The sequence below is a fragment of the Coregonus clupeaformis genome, chromosome 17 (genome assembly GCF_020615455.1).
Source record: "Coregonus clupeaformis isolate EN_2021a chromosome 17, ASM2061545v1, whole genome shotgun sequence".
Classification (NCBI taxonomy): Eukaryota; Metazoa; Chordata; class Actinopteri; order Salmoniformes; family Salmonidae; genus Coregonus; species Coregonus clupeaformis.
Window position 1 is genome coordinate 63509729 of NC_059208.1, and position 16904 is coordinate 63526632.

General features: G+C 45.3%; 1 protein-coding gene across 3 annotated transcripts in view; it reads left to right on the forward strand.

Moving 5' to 3' along the window:
* The window catches only part of LOC121586793 (eyes absent homolog 3-like), a 46733-nt gene that overhangs the window by 5426 nt on the left and 24403 nt on the right, over positions 1–16904 (forward strand). For all 3 annotated transcript variants that reach the window (XM_041903785.1, XM_041903787.1, XM_041903786.1), the window contains exons 2-4: positions 12039–12137; positions 14725–14774; positions 16543–16637. In XM_041903785.1, coding sequence (XP_041759719.1) covers positions 12078–12137; positions 14725–14774; positions 16543–16637 — 205 coding nt within the window. In that variant the 5' untranslated portion in view covers positions 12039–12077. The remainder of the gene's footprint in view (positions 1–12038; positions 12138–14724; positions 14775–16542; positions 16638–16904) is intronic.

The following is a 16904-nucleotide window of genomic DNA, read 5'->3' on the forward strand; positions in this document are numbered from 1 at the left end:
ATACTGGTAGAGCCCCTCCGGGGTGGCAAAGGCTGTCTTCTCCTTAGACGCCGGGGTCAGGGGCACCTGCCAGTAGCCTTTTGTGAGATCAAGAGTGGTTAGGAAACGAGCATGCCCCAAGGAGTCTATTAAATCATTGACACGAGGCATTGGGTATGCATCAAATTCAGACACTTCATTCAACTTTCGATAGTCATTACAAAATCGTACTGAACCGTCTGGCTTGGGAACTAGTACGATGGGACTTGCCCAGGCACTGTGGGACTCTTCGATTACTCCCAACTCCCGCATCTTCCTTACCTCCTTCTGTATAACCACTTTACGAGCCTCTGGCACGCGGTACGGGCGCTGGTTTACCGTTCGGCCAGGCATGGTGCGGATCTCATGTTGGACCACCTCTGTGTGACCGGGAAGGGAGGAGAAGACATCCTGGTTCTGCTCCACGAGTTCCAGGGCCATCTGTCGTTGATGTGGGGACAGATTTGGACCCAGCTGAACCTCTTCTCGCGCTCGGTTCCTTGGTCTCTGTGGGGGGTAGACAGCTGAACAGCGCCTCTCTGGCGTGCCACTTCTTTAAAAAGGTTAACATGATAAATCTGCTCAGTTTTCCTTTTATCTGGTTGCCTCACCTTGTAGTTTACTTCTCCCATGCGTTCAATGACCTCATATGGTCCTTGCCAGGTTGCCAGGAATTTACACTCAACGGTTGGCACCAGGACCAGCACTCTGTCCCCCGGCTTAAACTCCCTGGGTTGAGCAGATCTGTTGTAGGAGGCTTGCTGTTGCCGCTGACTGGCCTCCAGGTGTTCCCGCATCATGGGATAGATGGCCTTCATTCTCTCCCCTCATAGCCCCGACATGGTCGATCAGTGTCCGCTGTTGGCATGGCTGCTCCTCCCAGGCCTCCTTGGCGATGTCGAGCAGTCCTCTGGGTCTGTAGGAAAGCAAGAGCTCAAAGGGTGAAAAACCAGTAGAAGACTGAGGTACCTCTCTCACCGCAAATAATATGTAGGGTAACAGCTGATCCCAGTTGCGCCCATCTTCCCCTACCGCTTTCCGCAGCATGGATTTTAGTGTTTTGTTAAAACGTTCGACTAGGCCATCTGTCTGGGGTGGTAGACCGAGGTTCTCAGCTGTTTGATTTTCAGTAAAGCACAGAGTTCTTTCATCACTCTGGACATGAATGGAGTCCCTTGGTCCGTCAATATCTCTTTTGGGATTCCCAGACTAGTTGAGAGACGGAACAACTCCTTGGCGATTTGTCTGGATGTAGCCTTCCTCAGCGGAATGGCCTCCGGGTACCGGGATGCATAGTCCAGAATGACCAGAATGTATTGATGTCCCCTGGAACTTTTCGGTAAGGGCCCGACTATGTCTAATCCAATCCTCTCAAAAGGAGTTTCGATAATGGGCAAGGGAATGAGCGGGTTTCTATATGTGGGCTTTGGCGCAACCTGCTGACACTCAGGGCAACTACGGCAGTAGTTCTCTATCTCTTTGTGTACTCCTGGCCAAAAGAAACGTTGCATGATTCTTTCCTTAGTCTTCTCTACCCCCAAGTGGGCCCCCTAGCGGGTGTGTGTGTGCTAGGTTGAGTACTGTGGCCCGATAGGGCTGTGGCACGAGGAGCTGTTCATGCACTTCATCATTTTTCTTGACTATCTGATATACTAACCCCCGGTTTACTGCGAAATGGGGGTAAGTAGGGTTTGTCTTATCACCTAACACTACACCTTCTAATACCTGCACATTTCTTAAGGCATTTGCAAGAGTAGGATCTTGTAATTGAGCCGTACCATACTGGCCTGTGAGAGGGGGAAGCTCTTGGGTGCCTGGGACGTCTTCTTCACTGGAGAACGGAGCACTTTCCTGGGCTGCGTTCTCTTCTCCCGTATCCGGACCAGTCTCGGTGTCGGTCTGGGCACCTGCCATCCCTATCAGAGCCCGGGCGGGAGTGAGTAACTCGGAGGATTGCACCGGAGCCTTCCCAGGATGAGTCTTGCCTCTCCGTTTCCGAGGTACTCGGGTTATCCTCTCCTGAGACTCTCTCCAGAGTGGGTAAAAGGCTGGGCAGTCTCGTCCAATTAGGACAGGGACGGGAGGGAATCAACCACCCCCGCGTCGTCGTGTATGGTTCCCCGTGTGCTGGTCATTGTAAGTTCAGTAATGGGGTATTCTCTGGTGTCCCCATGGACACAGGAAACTGGGAGGACTTTCCCCGGGGTCAGACATGTTGGGCCCACCAAATCCTTACGCACCAGGGTGGCCGGCTACCAGAATCCAGTAAGGCCTCCACATCATGGTGATTCACAGTTACCGGGCAGGTGGGGGGGTCGATCTGGGCCGCCATCTACGACTCCCAAGAGCGAGGCAAAACGGTGTGTGGGTGCTGAGCTGGAGGACTCCGCAGTGGGCATAGGTTCATCGGCTGGTTTCCCACACTGCCAGGAGATATGTCCCATCTCCCCACACCGGTAACACTGTCGAAGTTTCCCCTCCTGGTGTACTCTTCTTGGACCCGCCTGGTTTCTGGCTCCCCCTGGAGCCGGGATAAGTCCTGACGTGGCTGGGTTCGAGACCTTGGGGTCCTTTGGACGGGTTCTTCCCATTTGTGGTGGGGGCCGCACTCCTGGGGTCTTTTCGGGAAGCATTCAGCATCTCCGCTGTGGCCTGGTACTTTTCCACAGCTTCCACGGTCAGATCAGCCGTGGTCAAGGCCTGTTGACTGATGAACCGTTTTGCCTCATAAGGCAGGGCGCGTAGGTAACGATCCACCACAACGGCCTCCACCACCGCCGCTGCTGCATTCCTCTGCGGATCCAGCCATTTCCTTGCGATTCGGACAAGTTCATGCATCTGCGCCCGAGGAGGTTGGTCTGGTTGGAAGGTCCAGCCGTGAAAGCGCTGGGCCATACCAAACTTTGTGAGTCCATATCTGCTGAGGATCTCAGACTTCAGGGCATCATAGTCAGTAACCTGGTCAGGGCCCAGGTCCCGGACAGCATTCAGCGATTCCCCGGTTAGAAAGGGGGCTAACAGACCAACCCACTGTTGCTTGGGCCAGGCTTCCCTAGTGGCCGTGGCCTCAAATGCATGCAGGTATGCCTCAATGTCATCGGTAGCTCCCATCTTAGATATAAAGTCACTTGCCTTTATTGGGCGGGTATTTTGGACAACCCTCTGTCTCTGCAACTGCAATTCCTCTGCCTTCAGAAGGTTGGCTTTCTTTTGCTCCTCCAAGAGAGCCACGTTTGCTTGCATCTGGGCTTGCTGGCCAGCAACAAGGGCTTTCAATATGTCCTCCATTTCAGTCGGGCGGGGAGCCTACGGCCAACTTGGAAAACTGGGTGATCAAACCTTCGGTATCCTCCTCTGACATGCACTATTAACGCTTGAGCGTGCCCGTATTCTCCACCATCTGTGACGTCACGAGAGGCTACACAGCTTTCAGCGGGATTGCTCAAGTAGTGCAAGGAGACAAGGTTCAAACAAAACAAGGATTTTATTATAGGTCTTGGGAAATTAACGAAAATATAACAAAATTCTGTTCTCTTGTGGCTCTTTAAGGGTTAACAGTTCAGGGATGTCTCTTCCACATCCAAAATCATAATTCTCACTCGCTCAGATAACTTTTCCCCAGCCTTACTGTAGTCCACGTTGCAGCTGGTGGCCAACCCAGCAAAAAGTCCTTCCAAATGTCTCTCACGTATTTCCACAGGTGCATATATCCAAAGGTGAGTGTTTCCCAAAGGTAAGTATCTCCAAATCCTTATATTCCTCATGGAAGTGGACGTGCAGCACTCTTGTCCTCCAGAGAGCCCAGGTTGGAGACTGTGTCTCTTCACCCCCCACACACTCCCTCAGTGTGTCTCTTCCCTTCCCAAACCTTCAGCTCATCAGCTCCTCATTTGTTTCAGCTGCGTGGGACGATTGGCCATAGAGGGGTGGAGTTCCCGACCATACCAGCAGATGGAGCCATAGCTGTCTGGGTTTGCAGCCACCTCAGGGGGATGTAACGTCCCTCCAGGACACAGCCTCTCGTGACATCACAGTGTGTGTGTGTGTGTGTGTGCACGTGCGCTGTGATTCAGATAGCTAGAAGCGTAGTGGGCAATTCCAGCGTTATGGATGTAATATTTGCACACAAAATGAGAAACAAAATGTCTCCAGAAAATTGACTTATCAAGCATAAATGTTAATGTGTATATTTGTAGAACCCTGTAGGGGAAGTGTAGACACACAATTACAAAGTTCTAAAGTAATACCGCATTGAAATAACGGAACAACAACTTGCGTTATGGATGTGACGGAAATGGACAGGCATTTTTGGGAGAACGGACACAACAGCAAAATTCTGTGAATCTCAAATATTAATAGCCACTTTGAAAGTAAGGCTTGGCTACGCACAAAAACAACAGTGATGAAAATATAACAATGGTCAATAATACTTTAGAGAGGAGGGCTTACTGTTATGGATGTAACGCTGTGAAAAATGAGTGTTTTATATGTTAAAGATTTCTTCACCAAACTTCATCATAATACTTTTGTTGTCATCTGAAAATGCAGTGTACCTCAAAGAACTAGTATCGTGAATAGTTATTGCATAGGCTATCAAAGTGCACCCGTGGGTCCCGTCTTAACCAACCATACATGCACAAATGTGCTAAAAAAAGGCGTTTACAATTTGTTATTTGAAAATCTCTATTTTCATTGCGAATTAGTGTGCTGCATACCTCAACAATTATATCAATATTTTGACTTTCATAATAAAACTAGAGGAAAATGTTATGTATGTGACGTTCTGCGTTATGTGAAAGACAGACAGCAAATGATGACACTGCACTCAATTTCAAATGTACAATGTTTTAGTAATTTCATTCTAGATCATTAGTGACAGATGTTCTATTTAAAATATTAAATGTTATTATCAATCACCTACTGAGTAACACAATAAACATACAAAAACTCAAACTCAATTCAAAGTTTTTTTTATAAGCTCATGCTTTGTATTAACCTCACACCCTTTAATCTGCCAGCACAAGCTCTATGAAATGCTACCTCCTTCCCCTGATGTCCACAAAAGGACACAGGGACTGGACGACTTGACCTGCAGCCATCCAAGCATGGTCGTCCTTGGCTGGCAAGATGTACACAAATCATGTGTGGTCGTTTCTCTTCAAGAACTGCATTTCAATAGCAACAGAGTCAGTCTTTATCTGTTACCAGTCCCACAAACTGCCTGTATATACACTGAGTATACCAAACATTAGGAACACCTTCCTAATTAAGTCGACAGGTACAGCAAGTTCCAGGTTGCCTAGGTCGACAGGTACAGCAAGTTCCAGGTTGCCTAGGTCAACAGGTACAGCAAGTTCCAGGTTGCCTAGGTCGACAGGTACAGCAAGTTCCAGGTTGCCTAGGTCGACAGGTACAGCAAGTTCCAGGTTTGCGCCTACAGTACGTCGACAGGTACAGCACGTTCCAGGTTACCTACATAACAGCAGGTGCCGGGATTAGGTCGAGCTTGCGTAATGGTTTTCAAGACAACAGAGATGGATTTTGAATTCACAAAAATCTCACGAGCCAGATCTTAACGCTGCATTAGCCTAGAGGCCAGATTCACAATAGGCCTAAATTCAATAGAAAATGCCAAGGTCAGGTCTATTCGCAAACCTTTAAACCACCTGATTTTAGAATTCGTATGTTAAAAATCAATCAGTGTTACACTGCACTGCAGATGACAGGAATGTTTTATACTTTTAATTTTGTCATAAGTGCCCTCATTAGATTCTACAGCTTTGCTTTTTGGTCTTGCCTGCTAGTGTTACTGGGCGATTCCAGCGTTATGGACGTTACGTGTGCACGCAAAATCACAACATTAATGTCTCAGAGAATGGACCTTTTTCTATAGTACCCCCTTCTTTGGGGGAGTGACTTCTAAATATTGGCCATGTTGGAGAAATGGGAGGCGTTATGGATGTTACATGATCAAAATCTATCATAACACATTTGTCATTTGGAATGTTTTAAAAATGTTAACAGAAGGCATATAATCTAAAAGGGTGTTTCCTTCTCTTATATATCAACTGGTAAAATTAACATTTACCAGTTGAAGGTATACACAAATGTTATATTTTATTGTATTACAATTGTTTGCATCAAAAATAGCTAATGAGACAATATACATGTGCTAATACCATCAATCCACTTTTCTAGACACTGGATTAAAGTCAGTATATTTTGGGGTGCTTTTGTTTCAAAAATGCACTCCATGACTATTTACAGATCTTTCGATCTAAAAAAACCCAGTACTGCCACATATGAGATGCATTTCAGCATATATTTTCGAAGAGAATCTTAGCTAGAACTCCATACTTTTCAAGATATCAACAATTGCTTCAGTGAAAGTCTGAAGAATGCATCTCAGAACAAGCGCACAACATGTGGTGAATGCACAACCTTCTGAAGCTAAGATATGAAACATCAATGTCAACCGTTATGGATGTTACGGATATCATTATGCTGGAAAAGGATACTGACAATGAAAAGAGAAACCAATTATAGACCATATAAAGCCTTGATGAAAGTTAGCTTTACAGAGAACGTTTCAAGATGATCCACTGTAAAGTGCATGTTTTACAAAAACGTTAGTGGTCCATGTACTGGGAAGGGTTGCATTGATTGATAAAATAATGGCGCTGGAGAAGATGGCTGCCGTTTTACAGCCCTCTAACCAATTGTACTATTATGTGTGTTTTTCCGCGTTATTTGTAATTTATTTTGTACATAATGTTTCTGCCATCGTCTCTTATAACCAAAAAGATTTTTTCTTCAACGAGACGGCCGCGAAGGATATCCTACAGACACCCGACAAGGCCCAAATCCCCGTCATTCGCATGAGGAAGAGACGGAGATATCGTGGACGTAGGTCTGGGTGCCTCGTAAGGATCCGACGGCGAGCGAGTAAACTGCCGCTCCCATCAATCCTATTAGCCAATCTTCAATCATTTGAGAATCAATTGGATGATTTAAGATTACGGTTATCCTACCAACGGGACATTAAAAACTGTAATATCTTATGTTTCACCGAGTCGTGGCTGAACGACGACATGGACAACATACAACTAGCGGGCTATACGCTACATCGGCAGGATAGAACGGCTGACTCCGGTAAGACAAGGAGTGGCGGTCTGTGTATATTTGTAAACAACAGCTGGTGCACAAAATCAAATACTAAGGAAGTGTCGAGGTTTTGCTCGCCTGAGGTAGAGTACCTTATGATAAGCTGTAGACCACACTCTTTACCAAGAGAGTTTTCATCTATTTTTCATAGCTGTCTATTTACCACCACAAACCAATGCTGGCATTAAGATTGCACTGAATGAGCTGTATAAGGCCATAAGTCAACAGGAAAACGCTCATCCAGAGGCAGCGCTCCTAGTGGCCGGGGACTTTAATGCAGGGAAACTTAAATCCGTTCTACCTCATTTCTACCAGCATGTGAAATGTGCAACCAGAGGAAAAAAAACTCTAGACCACCTTTACTCCACACACAGAGACGCTTACAAAGCTCTCCCTCGCCCTCCATTTGGCAAATCTGACCATAACTCTATCCTCCTGATTCTTGCCCTTAAGCAAAAACTAAAGCAGGAAGCACCAGTGACTTGGTTAATAAAAAAGTGGTCAGATGACGCAGATGCTAAGCTACAGGACTGTTTTGCTAGCATAGACTGGAACATGTTCCGGGATTCTTCAGATAGCATTGAGGAGTACACCACATCAGTCACTGGCTTCATCAATAAGTGCATCGATGATGTCGTCCCCACAGTGACCGTACGTACATACCCCAACCAGAAGCCATGGATTACAGGAAACATCCGCACTGAGTTAAAGGGTAGAGCTGCCGCTTTCAAGGAGCGGGACTCTAACCCGGACGCTTATAAGAAATCCGCTATGCCCTCCGGACGAACCATCAAACAGGCAAAGAGTCAATACAGGACTAAGATTGAATCGTACTACACCGGCTCTGACGCTCGTCGGATGTGGCAGGGCTTGAAAACTATTACAGACTACAAAGGGAAGCACAGCCGCGAGCTGCCCAGTGACAACAAGACTTCCAGACGAGCTAAACCACTTCTTTGCTCGCTTCGAGGCAAGCAACACTGAAGCATGCATGAGAGCACCAGCTGTTCCGGATGACTATGTGATCACGCTCTCCGTAGCCCGATGTGAGTAAGACTTTTAAGCAGGTCAACATTCACAAGGCCGCAGGGCCAGACGGATTACCAGGACGTGTACTCCGAGCATGTGCTGACCAACTGGCAAGTGTCTTCACTGACATTTTCAACATGTCCCTGACTGAGTCTGTAATACCAACATGTTTCAAGCAGACCACCATAGTCCCCGTGCCCAAGGACTCTTACGATAACCTGCCTAAATGACTACCGACCCGTAGCGCTGACGTCTGTAGCCATGAAGTGCTTTGAAAGGCTGGTCATGGCTCACATCAACACCATTATCCCAGAAACCCTAGACCCACTCCAATTTGCATACCGCCCCAACAGATCCATAGATTATGCAATCTCTATTGCACTCCACACTGCCCTTTCTCAACTGGACAAGAGGAACACCTACGTGAGAATGCTATTCATTGACTACAGCTCAGCATTCAACACCATAGTGCCCTCAAAGCTCATCACTAAGCTAAGGATCCTGGGACTAAACACCTCCCTCTGCAACTGGATCCTGGACTTCCTGACGGGCCGCCCCCAGGTGGTAAGGGTAGGTAACAACACATCTGCCACACTGATCCTCAACACGGGGGCCCCTCAGGAGTGCGTGCTCAGTCCCCTCCTGTACTCCCTGTTCACCCATGACTGCGTGGCCAGGCACGACTCCAACACCATCATTAAGTTTGCCGACGACACAACAGTGGTAGGCCTGATCACCGACAACGATGAGACAGCCTATAGAGAGGAGGTCAGAGACCTGGCCATGTGGTGCCAGGTTAACAACCTCTCCTTCAACGTGACCAAGACAAAGGAGGTGATTGTGGACTACAGGAAAAAAAAGAGGACTGAGCACGTCCCCATTCTCATCGACGGGGCTGTAGTGGAACAGGTTGAGAGCTTCAAGTTCCTTGGTGTCCACATCACCAACGAACTATCATGGTCCAAACACACCAAGACAGTCGTGAAGAGGGCACGACAAAGCCTATTCCCCTCAGGAGACTGAAAAGATTTGGCATGGGTCCTCAGATCCTCAAATTCTACAGCTGCACCATCGAGAGCATCCTGACTGGTTGCATCACCGCCTGGTATGGCAACTGCTTGGCCTCCGACCGCAAGGCACTACAGAGGGTAGTGCGTACGGCCCAGTACATCACTGGGGCCAAGCTTCCTGCCATCCAGGACCTCTATACCAGGCGGTGTCAGAGGAAGGCCCTCAAAATTGTCAAAGACTCCAGCCACCCTAGTCATAGACTGTTCTCTCTGCTACCGCACGGCAAGCGGTACCGGAGTGCCAAGTCTAGGTCCAAAAGACTTCTCAACAGCTTCTACCCCCAAGCCATAAGACTCCTGAACAGCTAATCATGGCTACCCGGACTATTTGCACTGCCCCCCCACCCCATCTTTTTACGCTGCTGCTACTCTGTTAATTATTTATGCATAGTCACTTTAACTCTACCCACATGTACTTATTACTTCAACTACCTCAACTAGCCAGTGCCCCCGCACATTGACTCTGCACCGGTACCCCCCTGTATATATAGCCTCCCTACTGTTATTTTATTTTACTTCTGCTCTTTTTTTCTCAACACTTTTTTTTGTTTTATTCTACTTTTTTATAAAAAATAAATGCACTGTTGGTTAAGGCCTGTAAGTAAGTATTTCACAGTAATGTCTGCACCTGTTGTATTCGGCGCATGTGGCCAATAAAATTTGATTTGATAAGTGTTTTTTGATTTAGCCTATAATTCTGGTGGCTGGCATGGGACATCCTGTTCATGGTTTCCTTAACAAGTCAGTGTCTGATAAATTAGTGCTTATTTTCTAATTTGTTCTTCCTGCACATGACAGTTATGTCAATGTTCAATGGCCAGTGCATTCGGAAAGTATTCAGACCCCTTGACTTTTTCCACATTTTGCTACATTACAGACTTATTCTAAAATTGATTAAATTGTTTTTTTCCTCATCAATCTACACACAATACCCCATAATGGCAAATCAAAAACAGGTTTTTAGAAATCTTTGCAAATGTATAAAAAAATAAAAACTGAAATATTACATTAACATAAGTATTCAGACCCTTTACTCAGTACTTTGTTGAAGCACCTTTGGCAGCGATTACAGCTTCAAGTCTTCTTTGGCATTACGCTACAAGCTTGGCACACCTGTATTTGGAGAGTTTCTCCCATTCTTCTCTGCAGATCCTCTCAAGCTCTGTCAGGTTGGATGGGGAGCGTCGCTGCACAGCTATCTTCAGGTCTCTCCAGAGATGTTCGATCGGGTTCAAGTCTGGGCTCTGGCTGGGCCACTCAAAGACATTCAGAGACTTGTCCTGAAGCCACTCATGCGTTGTCTTGGCTGTGTGCTTAGGGTCGTTGTCCTGTTGGAAGGTGAACCTTCCCCCCAGTCTGAGGTCCTGAGTGCTCTGGACCAGGTTTTCATCAAGGATCTCTCTGTACTTTGCTCCATTCATCTTTCCCTCGATCCTGACTAGTCTCCCAGTCCCTGCCGCTGAAAAACATCCCCACAGCTTGATGCTGACACCACCATGCTTCACCGTAGGGATGGTGCCAGGTTTCCTCCAGACGTGACGCTTGGCATTCAGGCCAAAGAGTTCAATGTTGGTTTCATCAGACCAGAGAATGTTGTTTCTCATGGTCTGAGAGTCCTTTAGGTGCCTTTTGGCAAACTCCAAGCGGGCTGTCATGTGTATTTTTCTGAGGAGTGGCTTCCGTCTGGCCACTCTACCATAAAGGCCTGATTGGTGGAGTGCTGCAGAGATGGTTGTCCTTCTGGAAGGTTCTCCCATCTCCACAGATGAACTCTAGAGCTCTGTCAGAGTTACCATCGGGTTGTTGGTCACCTCCCTAACCAAGGCCCTTCTCCCCCGATTGCTCAGTTTGGCCGGGCGGCCAGCTCTAGGAAGAGTGTTGGTGGTTCCAAACTTCTTCCATTTCACAATGATGGAGGCCACTGTGTTCTTGGGGACCTTCAATGCTGCAGCAATGTTTTGGTACCCTTCCCCAGATCTGTGCCTCGACACAATCCTGTCTCGGAGCTCTACGGACAATTCCTTCAACTTCACTGTCAACTGTGGGACCTTATATAGACAGGTGTGTGCCTTTCCAAATCATGTCCAATCAATTGAATTTACCACAGGTAGACTCCAATCAAGTTGTAATTTAATAATTTAATAAATTTTAGAATAAGGCATTAACATAACAAAATGTGGGAAAAAGTGAAGGGGTCTGAATACTTTCTGAATGCACTGTATCAATGTTCCATGGCCAGTTATATCAGTGTTCTATTGCCAGGGCCCACAGACAGAAGGCTAACGTGGGGAGGTTGGTGGCTGAAAATGAGGTTAGATCTTATCCAGCGGACCACCTATTGATACAACAGCTTGCACCTGAACACCTAATGCCTCTGATATAATTCGCAGAGAATACATTTCCCCAAATGTAGGCTAAGTCACATGTAAGGAGGCACGCTCCCCTTAATCCAACTGTAAACACTGGAGTGGTGGGGCCACGGTGCAACGTCAGTGCTGCACGTGGCTCACCGGTCTCGCCTGCCCTCCCGTGCGGGCGATTAGACCAACCGTGCCCCACTTCCTCCCCCGGTGGGCGACATCGCGCCTCTGTTGATCAAATCCTACGATAGTAGGTGGGCGTGGGGCACCGGAGATGCGTCACGGGGGATGGGGGAAGGGATCGTGGCTGGTCAAAGGGAGACTACTTAAAGCAGTGGTCCTGTCCACTCACACTGTGCATACTGTGTTTTGTCTGTCTGTATACGTTTGTGTGAAGCAGTGTCCAGACAGCCTCCCCAAGACGTAGAGAGTGGACATGTCAGGAGGACGTGGCTCAGCGGACATGGACGATGCGCAGGACCTGCCTGAATTGCCGGTGAGTTCACACTTCACACTGACATTTACCACACTGTCACCTCACACCTTGACATACACTATTGTTTACACCAGTGGCGGTTGGTGACGTTTAAAATGAGGGAGGATGATTTTTTTTTTAAATGAGCATGACATATCTATTACAGCATATTGGATGACTGTCATTCATATTCCATTTACCCAGCTAAATGTAATATCGATAGGTTTAGGCTACTACGTGATACTCCAATTTTTCCTACACCCATCATGAGGTTTCTACAACCTAGCCTATGAATGAAAGCTTAAAATGTAGGTGCACAGGTAGAGAGAGAATTTGGAGTAATCAAGGTGACAGACAGTGACACATTCAGTACCGCCTTCCACACTCTTGCCTGCATCTAGCTGATCTAGGGTGTAATCATTAGTCCAACAGTTGGAAACGAGAGTTTCTATTGGACAAATTCAGTTATGTTTATCTCCATTCCGTTTGCTTCAGTTCCAGAAATGTTTTTCAACAGAATCAGCGGAATGACTACACCCCTGAACACACGCAAACACAGTTCACTTTCATAGCAGCCACATGAAAACAGCATGATAATTTTGCTCGTTGTATAATTCCTTCAAGCATCTACACACTCTCCTCCTCTCACCTTTTCTCTTCGCTTGTGGACTTTTTGTGTTTAACACATTAGCTGTCTGTGACCAGGCGAAAAAAACCTTTCCAAGCCAAACCTTCGTATCATAACCAGTAAACGCTACACCCAGCCTACATCGTTCTCACCATATTAGCTAACGTCATAGTCAACATAGCTACTAGAACTAACACGTTAGTAAACTCTCTACAATCATGCAGTACAGTCAGCAAGCAGTTTAGCAGTTACACCAGTGGGCCCAGGTGGCAATAAATTAATAAAACCAAAAGCTTACATTGACTTGGAAGTGTTGGATAGGCATAGCCAGCTAGCTAACATAGCATCCCTCTTTGTTTGAGCCGGGTGTTTGAGTAGGCTAAACTAGCTAGCTTCATTTGCTAGCAAAGCGAAAAAAATACAATGAAATATAGCTAGCTCGCTCTCTCTCTCTTGCTTCTCCTTCATTTGTAAATAAATACATTTGTTCCAAACTGTTAAACTATTGTCTTTCTCTTTGAGTCAACTACTCACCACATGTTATGCACTGCAGTGCTAGCTAGCTGCAGCTTATGCTTTCAGTACTAGATTCATTTTCTGATCCTTTGATTGGGTGGACAACATGTCAGTTCATGCTGCAAAAGCTCTGATAGGTTGGAGGATGTCCTCTGGAAGTTGTCATAATTACTGTGTAAGTCTATGGAAGGGGGTGAGAACCGTGAGCCTCCTAGGTTTTGTATTGAAGTCAATGTACCCAGAGGATGACGGAAGCTAGCTGTCCTCCGGCTACACCATGGTGCTACCCTACAGAGTGCTGTTGAGGCTACTGTAGACCTTCATTGCAAAACATTGTGTTTTAATCAATTATTTGGCGACGTGAATATATTTCGTATAGTTATCTAAAAAGGATAACTTTTTTTATTTTTATGAAATTCACTCCTCCTCTAAGGAGCCTCCACTGGTTGACACTCCAACTGACTGTCATCGTTTGAGGGTCGTTCCACGAAATGAGTGCCTTTTTCGTCCATTTGATATTTTAAATAGAAATTGTGCACAAATATTGAATTTTTAAAAGCCTCATTAAATTAAGTGTCCTTTTTTTAATATGACAAATATAATAAATCAGATTTCTTATATGAATATAAACTTGCTGAAGTGCCAAAATTCTGCATGTCCCTCTGTGACTTCTAGGAAGATTTTAACCCACCTAATCCCAACATTTCTCCATGTTTTCACCATCATTGTAAAACCCTAGTTATTTTGTTGCTTTGACAGTCATTTCTGAAAATTCTAATTAATTTAATGTGGTTAGTGATTCATTGTAACGTAAAAATAAATTAAACTGGCCCTCATTTTAAGGTCAGTCCTGTTAGGTGAACTGAACTCTCGTTTTAATATGGTGAAAATGTTGCTTGAAAAAACTCTAAAGAAACATTAAACATCTAATGTATCTCTTTGAACAGAAACTAGTAGTCAGATCATAGAGTAAAAGAGCTGGTTCTACTCTTTTTGGCCATTTTCTGGTGGAAAATTGAGCGGGTCGAGCAAAACATGTCAGCCCAGTTACCCATAGATAGACCGGCTAGAAATGTTTTAACATTTAAAAAATTTTTTATAAAGCTTTCATTCAATTGCCTCTCCCTGTTGCACACAACAAGCTTCCATTCATCCTGTCACAAGGGGATTTATGGATTATTTAAGATGAAGTCGTCAACCCTGTTAGTCTTCCGTGTTTATTTGGCACTTAATAGGCAGTTACTATAGTTTTTATTTTATTTAACCTCTTGAGATGGGAAATCATGTTTTTATTAAGTTGAACGTGCTCTTTGACAGAATATTAAAATTAGGTGAAATATATATATATTTTTAAATCACCTGCGTTAACTACTCAAAAGGCACCTAATTGGTGGAACGCCACTTGTGTTTTGAGACTTAAAAGAAGAGTTAACGTCATGTAGCCTATGTGTCTTACTTTCACAGACCAAGAAGGCCAGACATGTGCTGGACGTTGGACTGGACCAAGAGCCAAGGTCAGTATTAATTCTTTTATTTTCTAACCTTCAATGCTTTTTAAAATGGCCAATTTCGTCTCCCCTGGAAAGTCACTCAGAATGAATAAGATGCATGTTGTGATAATGTGACCGAAGGAGCAGACATTTGAGAGGGCCTATCCGCTTTGTCACTCACACACACTAGAAGATTCTTGAGTGATTGTTTCTTATTTTTTTTGTATTGTGGCTGTTAGTGGTGTGTTATGCTGTTCATGGCCTTTCAAAGATTCTCATATGGATGGCTAGACCAATAAGTGCATTGCTGAATAGTTTGATGGTCCATTTTGACTTTACTCTCATTACCACAGGTAATGCTGACCAGAGTATGTGAGTGGCGCTGGAGCGGAGCGTGTCCAATTTGACTGGAGTGCGGAGCAAGATTCCCAAAGGCTGGAGCATCGGCCTTCTCGCCCCGCTCCAATTTTCCTCCAATAGCGCTCACTTCACGAGCTCAGGGCATGCCCGGCCCAGCATGCATTTGTAGTCTACTTGTGTGCTGCTATAGCCCCTTGCTTTAGCTACTGTCATGGAGTTCGCTAAATATTTTCATAAAGAAACTGATAAAACACACAGGTGCTAAATCAAGGTGACTTACAAAGATGAGGACCAAGAGCAAGAGAGGGAGTGCGGTGATGTAGTGTCCACAACTAAAGAATCACTGTGGAATCTGAAAAGACACGCATCCTGAAAGCATGATGGGGTACTTATTACTACGTGCACATGCTAAAAGAAAGGAACGAGGTGGGTAGATAATTAAGTGTGTCATTGTAGCAAAGTATTTATACACTAAAAATCAGATCTCTTAAAAGTTTCCTTCATTTTTGTTCTATTATCTATACAACAGGCCATCATTGATTTTGGCCCAATAGGCCTGGCATATTCCCACGTTCAAGGAGCTTTCCGTTTTGATTGAGTTATTTTGCCTTAAAACCTTTAGGTCTACCTATAGAAAAAAAACAACTCTGCATCTCTGCCCAGCCTGGCGAGAGAGGCCTAAAGGGTGTTTAGCGTCCCCAGTGGCTCTGCAAGCGCGGAGAATCTCCGCTGCTGGCCTGACTCAAGGCGCGGTCGCATGAGCCTGAAGCCAGAGACTGGACAAACTCGGGTTTCTAAAAATGACACTGTAGACTGAGCCTAATAAGGCATTTCATTTAATTTGTATTGAATTCTAAGTAAGTAAGTAATTTCTAGGCTATAATGATTTAATAAAATGAAATGTTGTTTAAATGCTGAGCGCTTTAGGTTCCTACCAGCCTAGTGTGTCGCACTCGCTAATGCTTCACAATGTATTTATTTGTAGGCTGTAGCCTTGAAATAATACAGCCCTAAACAATTAATTTTCATTCCTTCTAAGGATCCCTGTCTGTCTCCTGACCTATTCAGAGTGTTTATATGCTGTTTAATATGACATGTAGCCTATTTGAAATGATGTGCGCTTCTTACATTCAGCTTTTCATGTTTATTAAAATACTTTTCATTCAAATCCATATGGTTTTGTTTCAATACTTCAAAACCAAACGGTAGGTCCAGGTAGTCACAAAAATAGATGTGTGTTTAGTTAAATTGTGATTTTAATGAATGGAGAGAATTTGGAGCGGCAGTTTTTTTTTTTTTCTTCCTGTGAGTGCGGAGCGGTATTTAGCGGAGCGGTTGGAAAGGACACTCACATACTCTGGTGCTGACTGTGCTGTGGGTTAGTAAATAGGCCTGTGGTATTTGGTAAATGGATGTCGATGTGTGTTTTTAGGGGATTGGGTGATGACCAGATCCCCCCTACTCTCTTGGGCTCAGGAGATCAGGACAATTCATACTCTACATTGTCTAATGCCCAGCTTGATAGAGGTGAGTGGGTATTAAAAGAAGATGTCTATCTATTGGGGTGTGCGGGAATGAAGAATAGATGGAATTATACTGTCGGTTGAAAAGACAACATTGAATGGGCATCAGTGGTGGTTCATTGGTACAGATGGTTGACTGTTGGTTCAGACAGAGGAGGAGTGGGGCCTTGGGCTTGTGACTAGTCCATAATTCCTACACACACCGATACGAGCACCACACACCACAAACACACACACCGATACGAGCACCACACCCCACACACACACACAC